The sequence below is a fragment of the Lissotriton helveticus genome, chromosome 2_1, assembly GCF_964261635.1.
Source record: "Lissotriton helveticus chromosome 2_1, aLisHel1.1, whole genome shotgun sequence".
Taxonomy (NCBI): Eukaryota; Metazoa; Chordata; class Amphibia; order Caudata; family Salamandridae; genus Lissotriton; species Lissotriton helveticus.
The window spans coordinates 981,666,895-981,686,146 of NC_136059.1; the positions used below are offsets into that span (position 1 = coordinate 981,666,895).

General features: G+C 43.1%; 1 protein-coding gene across 1 annotated transcript in view; it reads right to left on the reverse strand.

Moving 5' to 3' along the window:
- The window catches only part of DOCK8 (dedicator of cytokinesis 8), a 765,653-nt gene that overhangs the window by 197,024 nt on the left and 549,377 nt on the right, over positions 1-19,252 (reverse strand). The window contains exons 19-23 of the mRNA XM_078675733.1: positions 18,887-18,982; positions 10,541-10,775; positions 8,807-8,971; positions 8,016-8,185; positions 1,774-1,866 (exon numbers count right to left, since the gene is read on the reverse strand). Of these exons, the coding sequence (XP_078531859.1) occupies positions 1,774-1,866; positions 8,016-8,185; positions 8,807-8,971; positions 10,541-10,775; positions 18,887-18,982 (759 nt within the window). The remainder of the gene's footprint in view (positions 1-1,773; positions 1,867-8,015; positions 8,186-8,806; positions 8,972-10,540; positions 10,776-18,886; positions 18,983-19,252) is intronic.

Sequence of the window (19,252 nt, forward strand, 5' to 3'; positions counted from 1 at the left end):
GTCGGAGTGTGACAAATAAATGGCCCGGGAACCTAAATAAAAATGACCCCCCCAATTAGCGAATGGATAGCTAGAAATGTAGCTGGCTTTTGCAAATCAGAGGAGTTTTGAACTTGTAAATAAATGCAGTATAAGTGTTTTGCAAGGTATGGGAGTTTGCATGTAGGTGTGCTTGCAGCAGACAATGTTTGTGATACTATCAGGGAAATCAACAGTTGAAATAGTCCCACAAACAGCCAAAAAAACAGGCCAACGAACCGGCTTGTCAGAGAAACCCTTTAGGCTCTGCCACGTTGCCCTATAAGCCAACAGGACCCTTGCCAACACTCACTGTTGGGTTCATGGTTGCCAGCTTCTATCATATGTCATTGACAACACAAATACTAGTTTGTCTGATGCATATTTCCCACTGAAAAGCACTGGGGTTATCCCTTGTATCGGAGCATACACAAAACCAGAAAAATGTATTTTAGTGGGATGTATGACGTTACAACGCACACTTTTACAACGCCTACCTTTACATCGCAAGTTTTACAACGCATACCATTACAACGCATAGTGCTTTTGGGCGCTGGATAGTGAATAGTTTAATTTACTATTCCAACTCCAGTCCCCGTGGATAGTAGGGAAGGTGTTGGATAGTACATTAAACCTATTCCCTATCCTAGAGTGCCCCCCAGCGAAATGCGTTATAATGGTTTGCGTTGTAAAAGTTGCGCCGTAAAGGCACTGCGTGGTAAAAGTTGCGTTGTAAAGGTTGTTCACCATTTTAGTGACCTCTGAGAAGGAAATGATGCCGCCCTGGAATCTCATCCAGAAACATGCACTTAAAAGTCTGATAAAGTAGTCTGCCTCCACAGAGGATTACTTGACCTTCATCATGGAGTGCAAGAGACTACGGCTACTGACATAAGAAAGAGCAATGTGGAACTGTGGCCCCGGTGCCTTTTAGAAGGGTGCGAGAAGTAGACCTTTTCCAAAAACCAGCTCTCCTGTTTGGTTCAAGCTAACTGTGCTACATTAAGACATCCATTGACATTAGCCTCTCCGATCAGAGTATCAGTCGGCCGGCATGTTGTATTATTTGCATGGTGCCATTGCATTTGCGTGTCTATGCACTAGCACTGGCCTGGGCCTGTACTGATCCACACTGACACAAGCAGCTGTCGCATGCAATGCTTTAGCGTTGAACTGCACCGCCCCTGTGACTGATATGGAGGATTAGAAAATCTGAATGTGAGCACCAAACCACTTTGTTTTGTATACACCCAGCGGCATACCGTGGGTTGCTGGTACCAGGGGCACGGCTAGTATCCTTCCATTTTTCTTTTACAATTTTGCGCCCCTATTAAAATGTTATGCTCCTAAGAATTTTGCACCCGGGGGAACGGCCCCATGTGGCCCTCCCCACGCTACACCACTGTATACACCCCTGAGAGGACTGGTTCCTTTTCAAAGCCGCACAGCGCACATTAGCCAATTTTAGGGCAAAGTCTATGTAGCCTGCTTAGTTTCAAAGCTTGAATGAGAAAGTTGGAAGTACATTTGCCCCAGTATAAGAAACTCATCTCAACATGCATGCATGAGCTGGCCGCCTATTCTGGTTGCCCCTACATGAGAGTAGTGGCACATGATAAGTGATGGGTACATTTGTGTTGACTGCTTGTCATGCAAGAACCATTATACCAAGGAACATTTTTAACTGGAGATGTAAACCTTAACACTGACGGTCGAACACTCCTCCTCGGTGCATTGTATTTAGCAGCAATGTACCTTTTTATTTGATGGCCTAGGACTGGAAGATGCTGGGAGATCATTTTTCACTTCAATGTAAGAAGACATACGATTGCTGTTCCGATCCATAACCTGCAAAAGACAACCAGGTTTTAACTCGGTATTTAATAATAAAAATGACTCCCCAAATTCCTTTCTAAACATGCCTGGCCTACCTTGAGAATTCATCTTGCACGAGAAAGCCCTGAAATGGCAGTGCCACCAGTTTAAAAAACACGATTCTACCTAATACATGAGAAACATACATTACTTCAATTCTGATTTTCTTAATGTTTATTTAGAGGAATGTACCAGTTATGGTCTTGTTATTTTTGTTTGACATTAGCTTTGCTAGAAAGATTCTATTCCTGTTTCTGCTGCGCAAAATTGTTGATCTTGAATGTATTATCCACAGCCAATGAAAGGCTGCACACCCTAACTCTGAGTGGATAGATACAGGAGAGACTGATGAGAAAAAACATGCTATGTGACTTTCTGCTACTTGCATAGGCCTTCATCCTCTCATCTGTTCCTGTGTAACACTATCTTTCAGTTTCATCTCTGGGTAAAGGTGTGCCACATCTGTGCAGTGACATCTTCCACTTCTGCTACATGGGCCAATGTCCTTGTGGAAATCACATACATGTTTTACAAGTAGCTTCACTTTAAACTTACTAAGCGAATTTCCAATTTCTACGCCCCTTCGGGCCAGCGTATTAGCATGGAACATCACCAAAAATCTAAACATTGTTGTCAGGATTTTATGTTCAGTCAATAATGAGAGATTTGAAGAAGGTTTAAAAATGTATTTTCTGTTTAAGAGATTAGTCTGTTTTTTTTTGTAACTTTTTTCAGGTTAGCTAAATAAATCCTTTTACAGAAATCTCAAGAACATTTAGTTAGAACAAGCATAGAACATACCAGCGTCTCCATTCAGGATATTGGGCCATATGTATCAAAATATTGTTTTGCGATTCGCAAAACGCGATGTATGTAGGATTTGCAAAAACTTTTGTGAATCCCGCATATTCTTTAATTGCAAACCTATAGGACCCTAAGAATGAATAGGGAGACATTCGCAATTTGCGAATACCCATTAGGACAACCTGTTGCACCCCTGAAATAAGCATGGGTGCAAATGCGGCACACATACATGCCCTTAGTGCCACATGGTAGTTTAAAAAATGCAAAAAAGTGCATTTTTCAAAGAAATCGCAAATTACCACCAACCTGAAGTTGGTGGTAATTTGCGATTTCTTATGCCAAATTCACACAACTCAGGTGCTTCCTACATCGCATTTAAGGAATCGCAATATTGCGATTCCTTAAATGCAATTGCAAAATAGAGAATCGCAAATTTTGCGATTCTCTAATTTGCGATGCCCTTTTGGGATGATACAACCCAAAAGGCCTTTTCCCGTTCGCAAATGGGCTGATTCTGAGAATCGGCCCGTTAGCGAATGGGAAAAGGGCTTGATACATATGCCCCTTAGTCCTTATCGTAATCTAAAGGACTTATTTATCCTAGCAAGAACCCATAAAGAGTTGTTTTGGAAAACAGCAAGTAAAGATTTTGGAGAAAAAGAGTGATAACTATGAAAAAGTCGAACTCCCCAAAAAGAATAGTTCTGTAAACTCAGCGAGTTCCCTAACAGCCGCAATAGCAACCATTAAAACAGGTAGAAGAAATGAATCACAGCAGTAGCTATGATCTGCATAAATGACAGAAAGTCTCCTCACTAAGTGAAAGGAAACAAAGAAATCACTGTTAAAAGTAGCTTATGGCAATTTAGGCTAGCACCAAGGGCGGCTCCTGCTCGATAGTGGAGGAGCATCGACCTGCCTGCTGCGAGTGTAGCAGGCACGCACAAATAAGTTAAATGGCACGTCAATGCCAGTTTTCTTATGTGCGCGATTGAGCGCAGGAGCGGGGCTGAATCCTGCAATTGCAGGATTACAGCTGCCGCTGCAGTGCGCATGTCGGGTTGGCCAGCTGGTTTGCCACGGCCAGCTTGACATGCACAGTGCACACCTAGCAATTCCCTAGCTTTGAAACAGGCAGGGGATTGCTGCCACAGGCCCCCCGGCCTCAAAGTGAGTGCTGGGTGAGTCTGTCCCCACAAATCCTGGAGCTGCTCTCATACTCAAAGCAGCTGCATGATTGATTGTTGGTGTTCCTCAAGCAGGAAGGAAGTCCTTCTTTTTCCTGTTCGAGGACGTAGAGATGGGGAGAGACCAGGGGAGCAGTAAATATGGTGAGTTTGTCACTGTTGTACCCCTCCATATTTTTTAACTTGTAGTCACCACTGGCTAGCACAACAAAGTGCAAATGAACATGGCAGGGTAGAGACACATAGAATGCCTTAACTCTCTAGCTAGGAACACATACTATATCGCAAGCACAACACATGTTGCAAAAACAAGTGGATATGTCATCTATAGCCAATGAGGAAAGATCTTCCGATGGTCTGTCTTCTTCTCCCTCAATTCCCATTGTAAACGTCCATGTCGTCATTTATTTATTTAAATGTGGCTACAGCGTTATTACAAAAAGATACATCTAGGAATGTTCTCATGAGAAGCTTCATGAGCCTACTCTGTTAGCTGCTCTGTGTCCCATTGTGTAACAATAAGCTGCTCTATGAAATTAAACATTAATATCTGGTATGACCTGGGTAGATCATGACATTTAAAATATAGCAAGCATTTTCTTTCATGAATATACTTGTTCATTATAAGCATTTGGCAGAGGAAACAATCTAAAAATTAGTGATGTTATATGGTGTGAGGAAGAAAGAAATACATTTTGCACCAAACTACACATTTCACGAAGACATAAAGTTCTACACTTCAGTTATAACGCTTAATCATCATTCACAAAAAGGCTTTTATTTTCTTAAAGGAATAGAAAACAATCAGGAAAATATTGCCGCCTAGCAGTGAAAGACCGATAGAAATGGGAGCTTTCTGCAGAAATTAGCCGCATTTTCACTTTTTGGAAGTTCAATAAAAGAACATTTGATAACCTCTAATTTGATATGCATTTTCTATGTAGCACATTTCTATATTATTCTGAGGTTCATTTTACATAAAACATGTGAACTTCCACATTCTTTCTACAGCCCTTAAGTTTTGTGGGTCTTCCGACCACTCAATGGTATTCCATTTTTGTCTGTTTTTTTCATAACAAATTTTATTAGGTTTCCATGGCACGGTGTGGGCAGTGCCCAAAACATACTTTGTGGATACAGTTCGATGTAGAAAGTACCATTTTTTGAAAAAACATTATCAAACTGGCCTGTAAAACAGCTGGCCCAACAACAGACATGTAACACAGATTATCATAGTTCCCTTAAACACAAAATTTCTAGATGTATATGTATTGATGACAGAGTTGCTCATCTTAGATATTTTAACAATTAGGTCGATGTACAGGACGAATTTATGGAGGGTCATTTTTGTCTGTTTTGCTTACTGCCTCGCCATCTATTTCTGTTATGAATCAAAGATATTGGGCCTCTTCCTCTCATTTGCTGGTTTCTTCCATTCCCTTGAATGGTGTGTATATCTCCTTTGCTTCTTGCTATTAGTGGGGTACTATTTGATGTACTACTTCTAGTGCCTTCGTCACACTCACACAGGGTAGCATGAGCACATGATTAAAATATGTGGATTCAAAGGTGCTTATCGCATGCTAATGTGACTGCCTCAAACCTCACAGCAAATGCCACTAGGGCATTATAGTGGCACCCTGACTGGCTATATGCAACTAGAGGCGCACTAGAGCCAAATTCGGGGGGGGCTAAGAAAATATTTCGGGGGGGGGGGGAGCTGAAACTTTAATCAATAGGCAGAGTGGAGTTGCAGGGGCTCATAGAAGGGGTGAAACAACAGCAAGGTCTCATTAACATGCAAATGGTCTGTTAAAGACCTGTGAAGTGCTTGAGTGCGGCTGTGTGTGTGCCCGGGAAGCTGTCTCATCCCGGGCTGCCACACACGACGGGGGGGGGCTGAAGCCCATTCAGTCCAATGGGTGTTGCGCGCCTGTATGCAACAGATGCAATGTGTGGCTTAAGATAGTTGTGTAGGCCATAGCCAATACAAATCCACCGCGGGGCAGGCTGCAAGGAGCAGCTTGGCATCTGCCCAGACTTCACTGGAGACATCTGGCATGAGCATACAACAATGGATCGGAGCATAAGCGTGCCGTAATATTGGAATAGTTCCTTAATTAATGTTCACAATGCAGATGCTGAGTTTGGTGAACAACCTTTACAACGAAACTTTTACAACGCACTACCATTACAACGCGGTCATTACAACGCAAACCATTACAACGCATTGTGCTGGCGGGCGCTCTAGGATTGTGAATAAGTTTAATTTTCTATCCAACACCTTCCCTAGTGTCCACGGGGACTGGAGTTGGAATAGAAAATTAAACTTATCACTATCCAGCACCTCTAAGCGCTATGCGTTGTAAAGGTTTGCGATGTAAAAACCGCGTTGTAAAGGCAGGCGCTGTAATAGCCTGCGTTGTAACGTCATACATCCGCTGAGTTTTTATGTTGAATTTATTTGTTGTTGGTTCCCATTAAGGAGTGTCAATCAAACTGAAAAACAGCCAATCATATAAAAAAATAGCCAATGTTTCCTCTCAAAAAACTTTCTCAAGACTGTGAATTAATAATAACAACATGGTTACATATCAGTTTGTTACTTAAGCAACAAAATGCGCACAAAGCAAAGAACGGCTTTTGAGGCGAAACTTGTTGGCTGTTTTTTATGTGATTGGCTGGTTTTTCACTACGATTGACACTCTTTAACTGATGTTTTTTTATATGATTGCCACTTCTCAATGCTGACCTAAGGGGACCAACAACAAATACATTTGGCATAAAAACTCTAGAACTGCTTTCTGGACTTTACATAAGGAACTATTCCAATATTAATGCACCATTGTGCTGCCATTTGTTGTATATTTTTAATTGCTGATTCTGACTGATAATTTTTGTAACAGACCCAGGTAGCTGGGTGTTTATTTGATGAGAAGTACAAGCACATATTATAAACATTAAGTCTCCCTTGCCTTTATTTGCTATAGTAATTGAGCCATACTTTCGCTGTATGTGCAACTCCCATCCCACTCCTACCAATGCAATAGTTGGCATTTGCCTCACAAAGCTGGACTAACGTACTACCACTGATGGATGACAATCATGCATGGAGGTGTCACACAAGTCTCATCTTGTAGTACATAATAAGAAGAATACAGCTTCCTATCAACAGCAGAGCTGTGCATAAAGGTTCAATTGTATGCAACTTTGGCATACTCACATGGTGCCCGGCATGCAATATTTAAGGGTTAGAGACCATTCCATACATATATTAACGCTGTATGCCAGCACCTCATGAAGTTCACCCTGATTAGTACTTTCACCTCAACATTTCCTCATCATTACCAAGACTTAGACAAATTTAGGAAAATACGGTAAGTTTAGCTTTAGGGATAGGGGTATGCCTAAATTAGGGGTGAGACTAGGAGCTGTATAAAGGTTTATGGGTAGGGTTAGGGTAAGATATAAAATTGCACTCCATGGTAACAAAAGACTTAGGGTTAGGGAAATGGTACTAGCATCAGGTTTAGAGTCCAGGTGATGGGATAATGGATGTGATGGAGTATTGATATTGCGGTAACTATGTTTTTAATATAATGCTGAGATAATGGTACATGAAGTAATGATAAAGAGATAGTGGTAGACAAAGGAGTGGAAACTCCCTTCAGGAAGAGTTATTCAAGATTCAAATGGGAAATATGATATATGCTTCAATAAGGGATGACTAAGTAGGTGGGAAATACTTCAGTTAACGCCCAAGGCGGTGCCCAAGGCACAAATCACAGCTTTCTGAGGTTGATACAAAATTGACCAATGAGTTGCACATTGGGGACCCCTGTTGATAAATTGCTTTAGGACCCTTTAAAGATGTCATATTATGCAGTTTGGGCAGGAACTGCGCACCATATCAATGGATGAACAAAATCGAACATGATCCTCTGATGATAGGGTTTCACACATTAGTTGTGTGTTTCCTAGCTAGAGATGATTTTGAAAGGTCTATCATTTCTTCTCCAGCTGTCTCTCTTAAAACCACACACAAGCATACACACACATCGCTTGCAGACTGTCCATGCCTCATATCATGCATGCCGAGAGATCTCTATGAACCACCACAGTAGTACTCACCATTGCAGACGTGATGTTTCTGACCTCCTCGTCAGTGGTGCTCTGCGTTCCTGCCAGGTCTGGATTACTGCTGCTCAATAACCTCGACTGCAAGAGCCGTGTGCCAGCATTGGCTGCAGACGAGCGTCCAACTGTGTAATAGCGAGACTCAGGGAAAAAGACACCAGCAGCTGCACATGCCCCAATGAAAGACAATTTCACGATTTAAAACAAAACACTTAGATACAACAACCATTTGAACGACTGTACCTCTATCTGCAGGCAGATCTGCTGTAAGTAGCAATTGAATCAAACAATCTACGGCTTGTGTGATATGGTGCACCTGCCAAATCTCCAACTAAATAAATACATGTATAAATGCACACATGCGTATGTAACTTCTTAAAGAATTATTTAAATAAAATATGGAGAATTTGATCTTCAATGAGTGGGTTGCAGGTTTCATGTTTTCTCATTAAATTTGGCTTTTAGATAAGTGACAAAGAGTTTAGCAATACTCAACTCCTCATAAGCTATGGCTGTGTTTAAGTATGCGAATTTACATACACTAATTCTTTATTGCTCCCTACATACACCTTTAATGGACTAGAACATAGGCTGCTTTTAATCTCTTTTAAAGCAACAAGTCATACTACCTTGTCCTGTTAGCAACAGAGCATTATTTAGAGAAATAGCTTATATATTTCTATATTTGTTACATCAAGTGAAGACGTGAAGAAGTATGTACTGTTATTAAAGTGCACCTACACAGAAAGGTGTCTAGGGAGGTTTCATGTGACTGCTAATAATACCTGCTTTGTACAAATCCTTGTTCACCTCTGGGAGGCGGAAAACGTAGTAAACATAAGATGCCAAAAGGCAGCTCCTTCCGTGATGGTCTTTGCTCAGGTCTTTTCTGGTGTTGAGGCTGTTCACTATGGACACCACAGACTCAAAGGCATACTGGGAGAAATTTGCTGAAAACAAATCAGAAAACATTACTATTGGTATTTTATTGATTATCATAAGTAGAGTTGCACTTTTTAAATTGAAGAAAATATTGTAAGATTGACAGGCTTCTTGCAACAAAAACAGAGCACCCAAGACACAAAGAACAAGATATAAACTTGAAAGTTCAATAAACAGCACATCTTTGTGCTCAGAATGTCAAAACTTTATCTTATTTCAAGTTCAATTATTATTTAAAATCTATAGAATAATAGATGGGTGCCTATGAGCTATGGGGGTGTTTTTCAAGAAATGGTTCTGAATGACATCAAAGAGCGAAGCCCGAGGTGAAAAACATCCCCGCCACTCAAAGTTACCCATCTATAATATCATGCTATGTATAACCTCCAAAATCATCTGTCCCAACTTATATCTTCTAGGCTGATGCGAAAGAGTAATGGGGGAGCAATACACGATATGGCTACTTGTCCCTGTCCCAAATGTGGAAAAAATACGTTACCTGCCATCTTTAACCAACTCCCACCATGTCTCTCGCCCCCCTGCAGCTGTGCTTTCTGATTTGACTCAAGGGAAAGAAGAGGCACAGTGCTGAAAGGCTCTCAGACAGCCCTGTCAGCCTGGCAAGGAAGGCCTTTATGATGCATCAACAGTGGGGAATTAGTTTTGTTATCAACTGTAGTTACTTTATAGCAGTGAATGACCAGATTTAGAATGTGGTGTAAACAATAGAGGCTTCATGTGGAAGCCATGCATAACAAAAAAATGAATCACCTGGAATGCTTCTATTAGTACTGACCTTTAGAGTCTTTTCGGTCTCTCTTCCTTGACATCGGTAATACTTCAATTACTGCCCTTTACAGTCTTGTGTTTTATTTGAAACCTTACACTAACTTGTGGTGGACAAAACCAAGGTGTACTCATAAATGCGACCAATTTTGGAAATAAGTGATCATTCTATTTCTTTTTTTTTATGCCTTTCGTTTTGGTATATTTATCCTTTATGGCATATAAGAATCACACTTTTTAGCTCAGGGTATGTTCTAGTTAGTTGTCTTGTTCTTTGGCCCAGTCTCTACTGGCGAACGCCAACAACACCCCTAGCAAAGGATCCACCAGATGTTTTGCTCTCTTCATTCTGCTGGGAATTGTCAGGAACACAAGCAGCATCTCCAGTGGGCTCACAAACAATAGAGTCCACTGAAAGACAAATCACTGGAAAGGCCAGACTGTGACTGAGAAACTCAGAATTCAAGCCACAGCAGGAATTTCTTCCCTATCGTCTTATTGTAGGTAGTAAGAGCCTGTACTAGCCAATGCTACTTTCAGTAGCTAGGGTCCCCAGTGATGGAGTAGCAACTAGAAAATACAATGGCTACTTGTCATCAGAAATGCTAACACACTTTGCAAGCAGTGATGAATGCCATCTCACCCATTACACGAAATAGCTGACTACCATCTAAAACAAGTCATCACCAATTTTTAGTAACTATGAATGTGTAGCTTATTGATCAGTTTAGACCCGATTCTACAGACAGAATTAATTGATGAACAGAATGCAAAAAAAAAGCCCGAGGTACCTGTCTGGCCTCCAATAACCATGGGTTGCACAGTCAGCTGGAACAGTTTGTCCAAAACAAGGTGCAGGAACAGCACCAGGGGCTCCAGGCGGGCAGAACTCAGACCCACAGTGCTGAGCTTCAGCTCATGTTCGAGGGACATCTCTGCGATCTTGCGGTCCATCACACGGATAGGAAATGTAACTGGGCCTTCCAGAGCGTGGCAGAGGGTGAAGAACTTTTCCAGGTGGTTATCCTGTAAAACCAAAGCAATGTGTTTAGTTAAGCATAGCTGTGTGCGTTACTTTGTCTGGCTATCCAGGTCAAATTTAACATATTGTTGCACCGCATTTCATGCAAAAAATTCCAAAATCATGTTTAGACTATAAACTCTGCAATTCTCTAACAGTCCTCACCAATTTATGACCAGGCTTTAGGTATTAGTGAATGCTCTTCAAGGATTTCATGAGTTTTGAAGCCTCTTTTTGGGCACTTCTGGAAAATTTGCCCCCATATATGACTATGGATTACCTTACAATGTGGTGAGAAATGATGCAGACATATCATCATATTTAGAGATCCTGATCAAGCAGGTAGTTCATCTCTGCCTTCATTGAAGCGGCTTTAGCTTAGTTGCTGGTAGAAGAAATTCCCCCATAGACTTAAATAAGACCTATGGTTCTGTTTTCCAATGTCCAGCCGGACAAGGGAATATTTATTTTAACGACAATATCAAAAATTTGAACATAGATGTAGCAAGGAACAAAATATACATTGGGCACAAACATGTACCAGGTTAGGGGAAGAAAGGAAAAATAGAGAGTATAGAGTGACAGGAAAAAAAGGGAGCACAAGGAGGCTTAGAACATAATACTTTTTAACGTAAGCTCAACCAGACAGTTATTGCAATGTAATTTACACATTGGAACAATTACAATACTGTCGAGACAGTCGACGTGACGTTTCGATCCCTAGCTCCAATTATCAACTGGGATCATCTTCAGGACTAGTTATAATGCTATTGCCTGATTTATAGTAGCGCCTGTGGAAGTAACAGGAGAGAGCGGGAGAAAAAAAAAAAAAAAAAAAAAAAAAAGACCAGTTCAAAATGGAGTCTATTTACAATTAAAATCCTACGGGTCAGCTATTTTTAAGTGAAGACCAAGTGAGGGTCTGAAAGGAAGTGCAAGGTGCAGTAAGTGCGTTAGAACGGAGACACAGCCGTGAGCACTACAAACCATGCGCGCGGGCAGAATGCCATGGATTAATATGCTGAGTAAATTGAGCAAGTGAGACAGCCTAATGCATGTCTACTACGATCTAGCTAGAAGTGCTTTGGTGGTTGATACATGGCTGACGTGATATTGATGGTACAAACTCCGCGGTGCAATTACAGTGTTCTCCTAAAACGACAAGCAAGGAGGAGTGCAGGAAGATCATGGTGCAAGTCGGTGAAACTAGAGTGAAGGTGCCAGCACTAGTTCAAAGTGTTGCAGGGCGACACTTCATCATGACCGGGTTTGGTTTGTGCAACTTGCATGCGGTCCAAGTTGGGGTTTAGAAAGTGATGCAGGTGTGAGCATAATAGCGGTGGCCAGAACGGCGCAGTGGGCGGATCAATGTCACTTACTGTGAATGCGGGGTGTTTAACATGCAAACTAATAATTTAAGGTGACTGCGGGAGGTTGTCGGGGCGTGATGAAAAAGCCCTCGACTGTGTCAGATGACCGGTGGGGCACACTGACCTTGGCCAAGCGGTGTTGGAGAAGAACTTCTTGGGGATTGCGGTGAATGTAGCAGTACGCTTGTGAACAAATTCGGCATGTAAGAATGCAGAATAAGGTTGCGTGCGGCATGGAACGAAGGGAATTATATTTACCTTCAAAAATTGGAATTAAGGCCTGATTAGCCTTTAATGGGGAAGCGATGTCCCGGGCGGTCGCAGCCGATGGATGTCCGAGTGCCTGGTAGATCTGTAAAAGGGTATTACGGATCAGTCAGAATGACGGTCTACCTGAATCGAAACTAAGGGGCAGGGGCATAATGCTCCTCTTGCCTCATGTAGTTCAGAGATTGGGCGTACTGGGTCCCTTCCTGGGCAGCGTGATGGCTGAATCCAAGGGAACACTCTGGCGTACATGTATTTACGGGTACTTCGTCTCACATGGAGGGTCAACATAGAGACAGGACTAACGCCACGTAGTCGGGCGATGTGGACTTGCTTGGGGGCCATATTGGAACGGTGCTCACTATGGCAGACATATTGGAATGTGGTGTGCAAACCGGCTAGTGACAAGGTGCAAATGGTGAAAAGAACGTGCATATGAAAACCGATTCATTATCTTTAAACAGATGTTCAAGAAATTAATAACACATTGGATGTTCACTTACTGGACTCAATTGTTAAATCAAATTGACATTTTCGTTTTTGGCAAAATAATTCACACATCAATTAGTGCAGATGATGGTAATTAAGTCCTGATCAGAATGTTCTATCTTGGTGCCAAGAAAAAACATAAAATCCTTTACAACCCAGAAAGTGGTCCTTATTATACTTTTGACAGAAAGCAATTGACTATAATGGTCGAAAGGAATAAGATGAAACAGTGTAAGGTGGTCAGTATTCCGGATAGACAATTGCAAGTAGTTAAGTATATTGCAGAACTTTTAGGGTATTACAACAAGAACTGATAGTTATAGTAGAGTGGTCCAGTCTTCAGACCTGTTCAGTCCGTTTAGTATGGAATTGAACTGGATGATGGATTTAAGTTCCTCCTTGTTAAGCAATTGTCCCATGTTGCCACCTCTTTGTGGCAATTTCAGTACTTTAAGCACAGTCCACCTTACATCATCTTCTGTGTGGTTGGCCTCTGTGTAGTGGTCGACCAGCGGGGCATTAGGGGTCCTGCAGCGAATGCGGCTTCTGTGCTGTCCGATCCTGATCTTGACTTTTTGTGTGGTTTGCCCAATGTACACTTTTTGACACGGGCACTGGATCAGGTAGATCACGTTCGGTGTGTTGCAATTCGAGAAAGATTGGCAATGTACAGTGATGTTGTTAAATGTAAAACTTTTGCCTTCAATCGTGAAATTACAGTTGTTACAACCACCACATTTTGAATGACCAACAATGGGGGACAGACCCCATACAGCATCAAGAGTTGGAGCACTAGGTACAGAAGGAAGGGCTGCCCTAACAAGGTGGCCCTTTAGATTCTTACTCTTTTTGAAAGCAAAAAGGGGTTTGTCGATGTTTAGGACACCTGCATTTACAATGGGCCAGTGATTCAATATCGTTTTCCGCAACTTGTTTGAGATTGGGGAAAACGTTGTTACACATGCAATGCGCTTCAGTTCCTTTTTGGGTTTAGGGGTAAGCAGAACTTCACAGTAAGTGACATTGATCTGCCCACTGCGCCGTTCTGGCCACCGTTATTATGCTCACACCTGCATCACTTTCTAAACCCCAACTTGGACCGCATGCAAGTTGCACAAACCAAACCCGGTCATGATGAAGTGTCGCCCTGCAACACTTTGAACTAGTGCTGTCACCTTCACTCTAGTTTCACCGACTTGCACGGTGATCTTCCTGCACTCCTCCTTGCTCGTCGTTTTAGGAGAACACTGCAATTGCACCGCAGCGTTTTTAGCATCCATATCACGTCAGCCATGTATCAACCACCAAAGCACTTCTAGCTAGATCGTAGTAATTAGGCTGTCTGACTTGCTCAATTCACTCGGCATATTAATCCGTGGCATTCTGCCCGCGCGCATGGTTTGTAGTGCTCACGGCTGTGTCTCCGTTCTAACACACTTACTGCACCTTGCACTTCCTTTCAGACCCTCACTTGGTCTTCATTTAAAAATAGCTGACCTGTAGGATTTTAATTGTAAATAGACTCTATTTTGAACTGGTCTTTTTTTTTTCTTTTTTTTCCCCTCCAGCTCTCTCCTGTCACTTCCACAGGCGCTACTATAAATCATGCAATAGCATTATAACTAGTCCTGAAGATGATCCCAGATGATAATTGGAGCTAGGGATCGAAACGTCACGTCGACTGTCTTGACAGTATTGTAATTGTTCCAATGTGTAAATTACATTGCAATAACTGTCTGGTTGAGCTTACGATAAAAAGTATTACGTTGTAAGCCTCCTTGTGCTCCCTTTTTTGCCTGTCACTCTATACTCTCTATTTTTCCTTTCTTCCCCTAAACTGGTACATGTTTGTGCCCAATGTATATTTTTTTCCTTGCTACATCTATGTTCAAATTTTTGATATTGTCGTTAAAATAAATATTCCCTTGTCCGGCTGGACATTGGAAAACAGAACCATTGGTCTTATTTAATTCTATGGGGGAATTTTTTCTACCAGCAACTAAGCTAAGGACCTTTGTTCTTTATAATAACGATTCACCCGAGGTCCGCAGCTACCTAATCGGGTTCCCTTGTATACTATACTGCTTCATTGAAGCGGCGGCAGCAGCTCCATTGAAGCCACTGAAGATTTGCCGAAAGGGTGCCAAGTTCAGTCCACCCACTCCCAAAGTGGTAGTTTATTATTGAAAAGGAAAAGATCAATGGTCCCGATGCACTGGGAGTTTTATCCCAGTGCGTGGGGGAGGGGGGTGGGGGTGGGAGGGACTTTTGTTTCCTGTTCAAGATCACCAGGCTATGCTGATGGCCCCTAACAGGAAAAATGTAAGTTGGAACGTCTGCCCTAAATAGGGTGGATAATCTAGCCTAAACTAACCACTAATGGTCCGGCTGTCAGTCAAAGGTTTTCAACCACATGACACTGGCAGAAGCTGTGGACAAACTGTGTGCTGACTTTGTGGCAGATGTACCACACATGTCAAAACTCTAAATGATCCTCCTTAGTTTTGTGAAGAGAAAAGTACATCTAACTATTAAAGTGCATGTGAGTTGCCTGCAGCTACATGTACTGCATGTTAATATTAAAACAAACTCAATAGAAATTTACATCTTACTTTTGTTTCAATGGTTTCTGCCAAATGGCGATGCAGCGTGTGTAATGTAATTCGTTTTATTTATTTATTTATGTACTTACCTCCATTCGGCCGTACGCCGGAGTTTACTACCCCCCACCCTGCCCCTCCCCCACCCCACCGCACCGCAGCACTCCCTCCAGGAGTCGCTACTGCATTCGGGAAAGCGCAGACACAGCAGCTCCGACCTACTTGGCTATGTACTGGTATTAGCCAGACCCTCCAGGATATTGCTATTTCGCGATTTGCCGCAAAATCGTCACTTTTGTAAAAATGCCGCGATTTTTACAAAAGTGCCCGCGAAATTGGCACTTTTGTAGGAATCGCGGCATTTTTCCAAAAGCCGCTATATCCTGGGGGCCCACTTACGTTGTTTATTGGGGCGGGCGGGAAGGACACAAAAGAATAACTTTCCGGGCTTAATGGGGCAGCTTAATGGGGCATTAGCAGCTCACTGTGAAGGGCTTTGAAGTGCCCCTCCCGCGCCTGGCTCCCCGCTGGAGACCCTCCCGGTGACTGGGGCGAGGCCCTGCCCTCTCCCCTGGAGCCGAGGGTCAATATGTATGGGAAAGAAAGGCCCTGATGGGCGATCAGGGCGAATACTAACTGTGCCCCCCCAGGCGCAGTGCAGCCACGTCACCGGCGCGCACACAGTCACGCTAGACCTTGTGCTGGCGTGTAGTGAGTTCAGTGACTGTCTGCTGAGTCTGACTGCTGGCTGGCTTCGTCACGTCGTCACTGTGACCACCTCAACTTTTCTATCTTGCAATAAACTTCACACTTGAAGTTATTCTATTTATGTTGTCCTTCATTGCAACACTCGCGCAGACTAATTGCCGGCTCGCACCTCTTAAGATAAAACTCGTGTCAGCGCGAAACGGAACATTAGGAGGAGGCCTGGAAAACTGACTGAGGCCTGCGAGACGAGTGCCAGGGCCTCTTCTGGAAACGGGAAGAAAGGAAGGGAAGAGAAGGAGAGGAGAGCTGAGGAGGGGAGGGGACAGGAAGGGAGGGAGGGAGCAGAAGGAGAGAAGAGAGAGAAGAGAGAGGAGAATTGAGGGTAGGGGAGGAGAGGAGGGTAGTGGGAAGGATAGAGAAGGGGAGGAGAGTACATGAAGGAAGTGGAGCTAAGGAGAGGAGGGGCGGGCTGGGCTGGGGAGGGTGACCGGCAGAGGAGGAGAGGAGAAGAGGGGTAGGGGATGGGAGAGGAGAGGAGAGGAAAGGAGGAAGGAAGAGAGAAGGTAGGATGGAAAGGCCAAGTACAGAAAGAAGGGCAGGTTGAGCAGAGAATGAAGGGAGAGATGGAGGTTCAGGAGGTTTTAACAAAAAGTAACCCCTAAACCAGAGCTTTACCACTACATTGTGGACATTCATTTCGTGTAACTGTCAAGCTGTAGGAAAAGGGAATTACTTAAACCCACAATCAAGAGTGTTTCTATGGAGAAATGCTTACATTAGTATACCTACATAGCTTCATGTTGTTAAATAACGAAAAAAACTAAAATATCTGTGTTTGTTGTAGGAAAAATGACCAAATAAAATGCCGCAAAATTGCCGCTAAATTTCCATATTTGTGCCGCTAAATTTCCATTTTTGTGCCGCTAAATTTGCTAGTCCATGCCGCTATATCCTGGGGGGTCTGGGCTTCGTCATTGCTAAACATGACAGGATCAAAATCTATTAATACATTTTTGAGCAAGTGCGGAGGCCTGAAAAAGCATGTGGCCTGGTAAATAATGCCCGTATGCTCCCAGTGGAGGCTGGTGACATTTGAAAGTGGTGGGCGTAGCGTGCGTACCCGAACAAACCCCCCCCCTCCCCCACCCCCCAAAAAATTGTCTTTATGTATGAACTGGCTTGGCCGTCCATGCTGGACTGTTCCGTTTGGAGCAGGGTGAAGACTGGTTTGCGTATAGCTGGGTCCAAATTAAGGTGACATGGTGTGCACAAAAACAACGAATTGGAATGCAGCCTGTGTAATCACCTGATGAATTCAAGAATCCATCCATCACTTTTTTGTATTCTTTAGGATGTTTATTGAGGTCAGCTTACTTGAATCTTCTAGTTACTCGTAATAGAAAATCGCATGAAATAAACAAAAAAAATAAAAAAACTGCACGATTTTTAAAGCAAAACTACTAATCCCAGAATGCAACATCCTGTTATCTAAACCGCCGAACCAACTTGAAGGTGTCACACATTAGATGGTTTTACTTAGCCACAAAGAAAAGGTTAAAGTGTGAAAAAAGCATATGGTAGGCATGCTTGTAAACGATATTCAAATTGTACATATTTCGTCATAAAGATGTCTCCGGTGACCTCCGTAAGACACTTACCCTTCAGCATCATTGCTTCTGATGTCCCTAAACTCTGTGTCATTTGAAGAATAATTAGGCGGGCTCTTGGGATGAATTACTTGACTGCAAACTCAACATAGCATGAGCAGCCAACTAATACTAAAAAAAACAGCAAGACAAGGCTCAGAGTGCCTAACGATTAAGTGGTCTTCGTTACTTATCAGCGCCAGGATTGGCTGTGGAGCAGCGTAACTCCCTGCCCCATTCGGAGACCGGAGGCTGCGGCATGAGGCAACCCTCGGTCTCCCAAGGGGGAGGCTACTGCGCATGTTCGGGCTGGTCAGAAAAATGACCAGCCCAAAGCAAACATGCGCGCCAGCAGCACTGCTGAGCAGCGTGAGCACGCACGCTCACAACAACCCGATCAGATACAGCCCCACCCCCTTTCTCCCCTATCAGCTAAATCTGGTGCGGCTGGTGAAGTTTCAGATGGCGGTGCGCATTGGTTGGTCGGGCAACGCCCGAACGCCCCAATGGACGCACCGCCGCTGTCTGCTCCCCCACACCTGCGGATGACACCTACTATCCCACTAGCAGGAAGTCTACAATGGTGCCTGGACCTGTGCTGATATTGTTGGCCCATACTAAGTTAATTGCACCGGAGTTTACCAACTGTGCACTGGTTTGTGAAAAATGGTGTAACTGCACGACTACGAATGCCATTTTGCACTAGTCAGTCACGTGACAAAGGGATGCAATTGAATGTTTTTGGAAAGTCAGTTACTCTCTTCCTAGGGAAAATGTTCATGACAAACAGCATCACTTTTGCAGTCCCCCCAGTTCTATGCCAGGCGCTTGCATACGCTAGCCCCATGTATAGACATGTGTTAAAAGTATTGGGCTATGTTAAATACACTGCACAAGTGCCAGGCAATTTTGGACCAGTACAACACCATTTTGCACTAACATTTACACATCCAACTACTGCATCGACACACAAATGCCCTGATGAATATTTCAAGACAGCAATGTTTCAACATGCTTTGTCGTAACTGTCACTTACCTGGGTGTGGACCGATGAAACAGCCTGCACTTCGATGTTAAATACGCCTTTGTGTCCTTCAACCCACTTAATGGGAGGGTTCTGTTGCGGAACCTTCTGCGAAAGACATAAGAGCATGCAGGGGTTCATCAACTGTGGTCCAAGTGTAATTTTAAATGTGGAAATAGAATAAACTGATTTCAGGAACTTTTGGAAAATTCAGCATTTGATCAGGGGGAGGCTCCCTTTGAGGTAGGCTGCTGACATTGAACAGTTACTGGCCAGTTGCACAAGAAGCTGGGCATCTAATGATAAATAACGGGAAACGGCCTTTACAACGAAGCCGTTTCCACGAAATCTTTAACCATGCATGCAGTACAACGCATG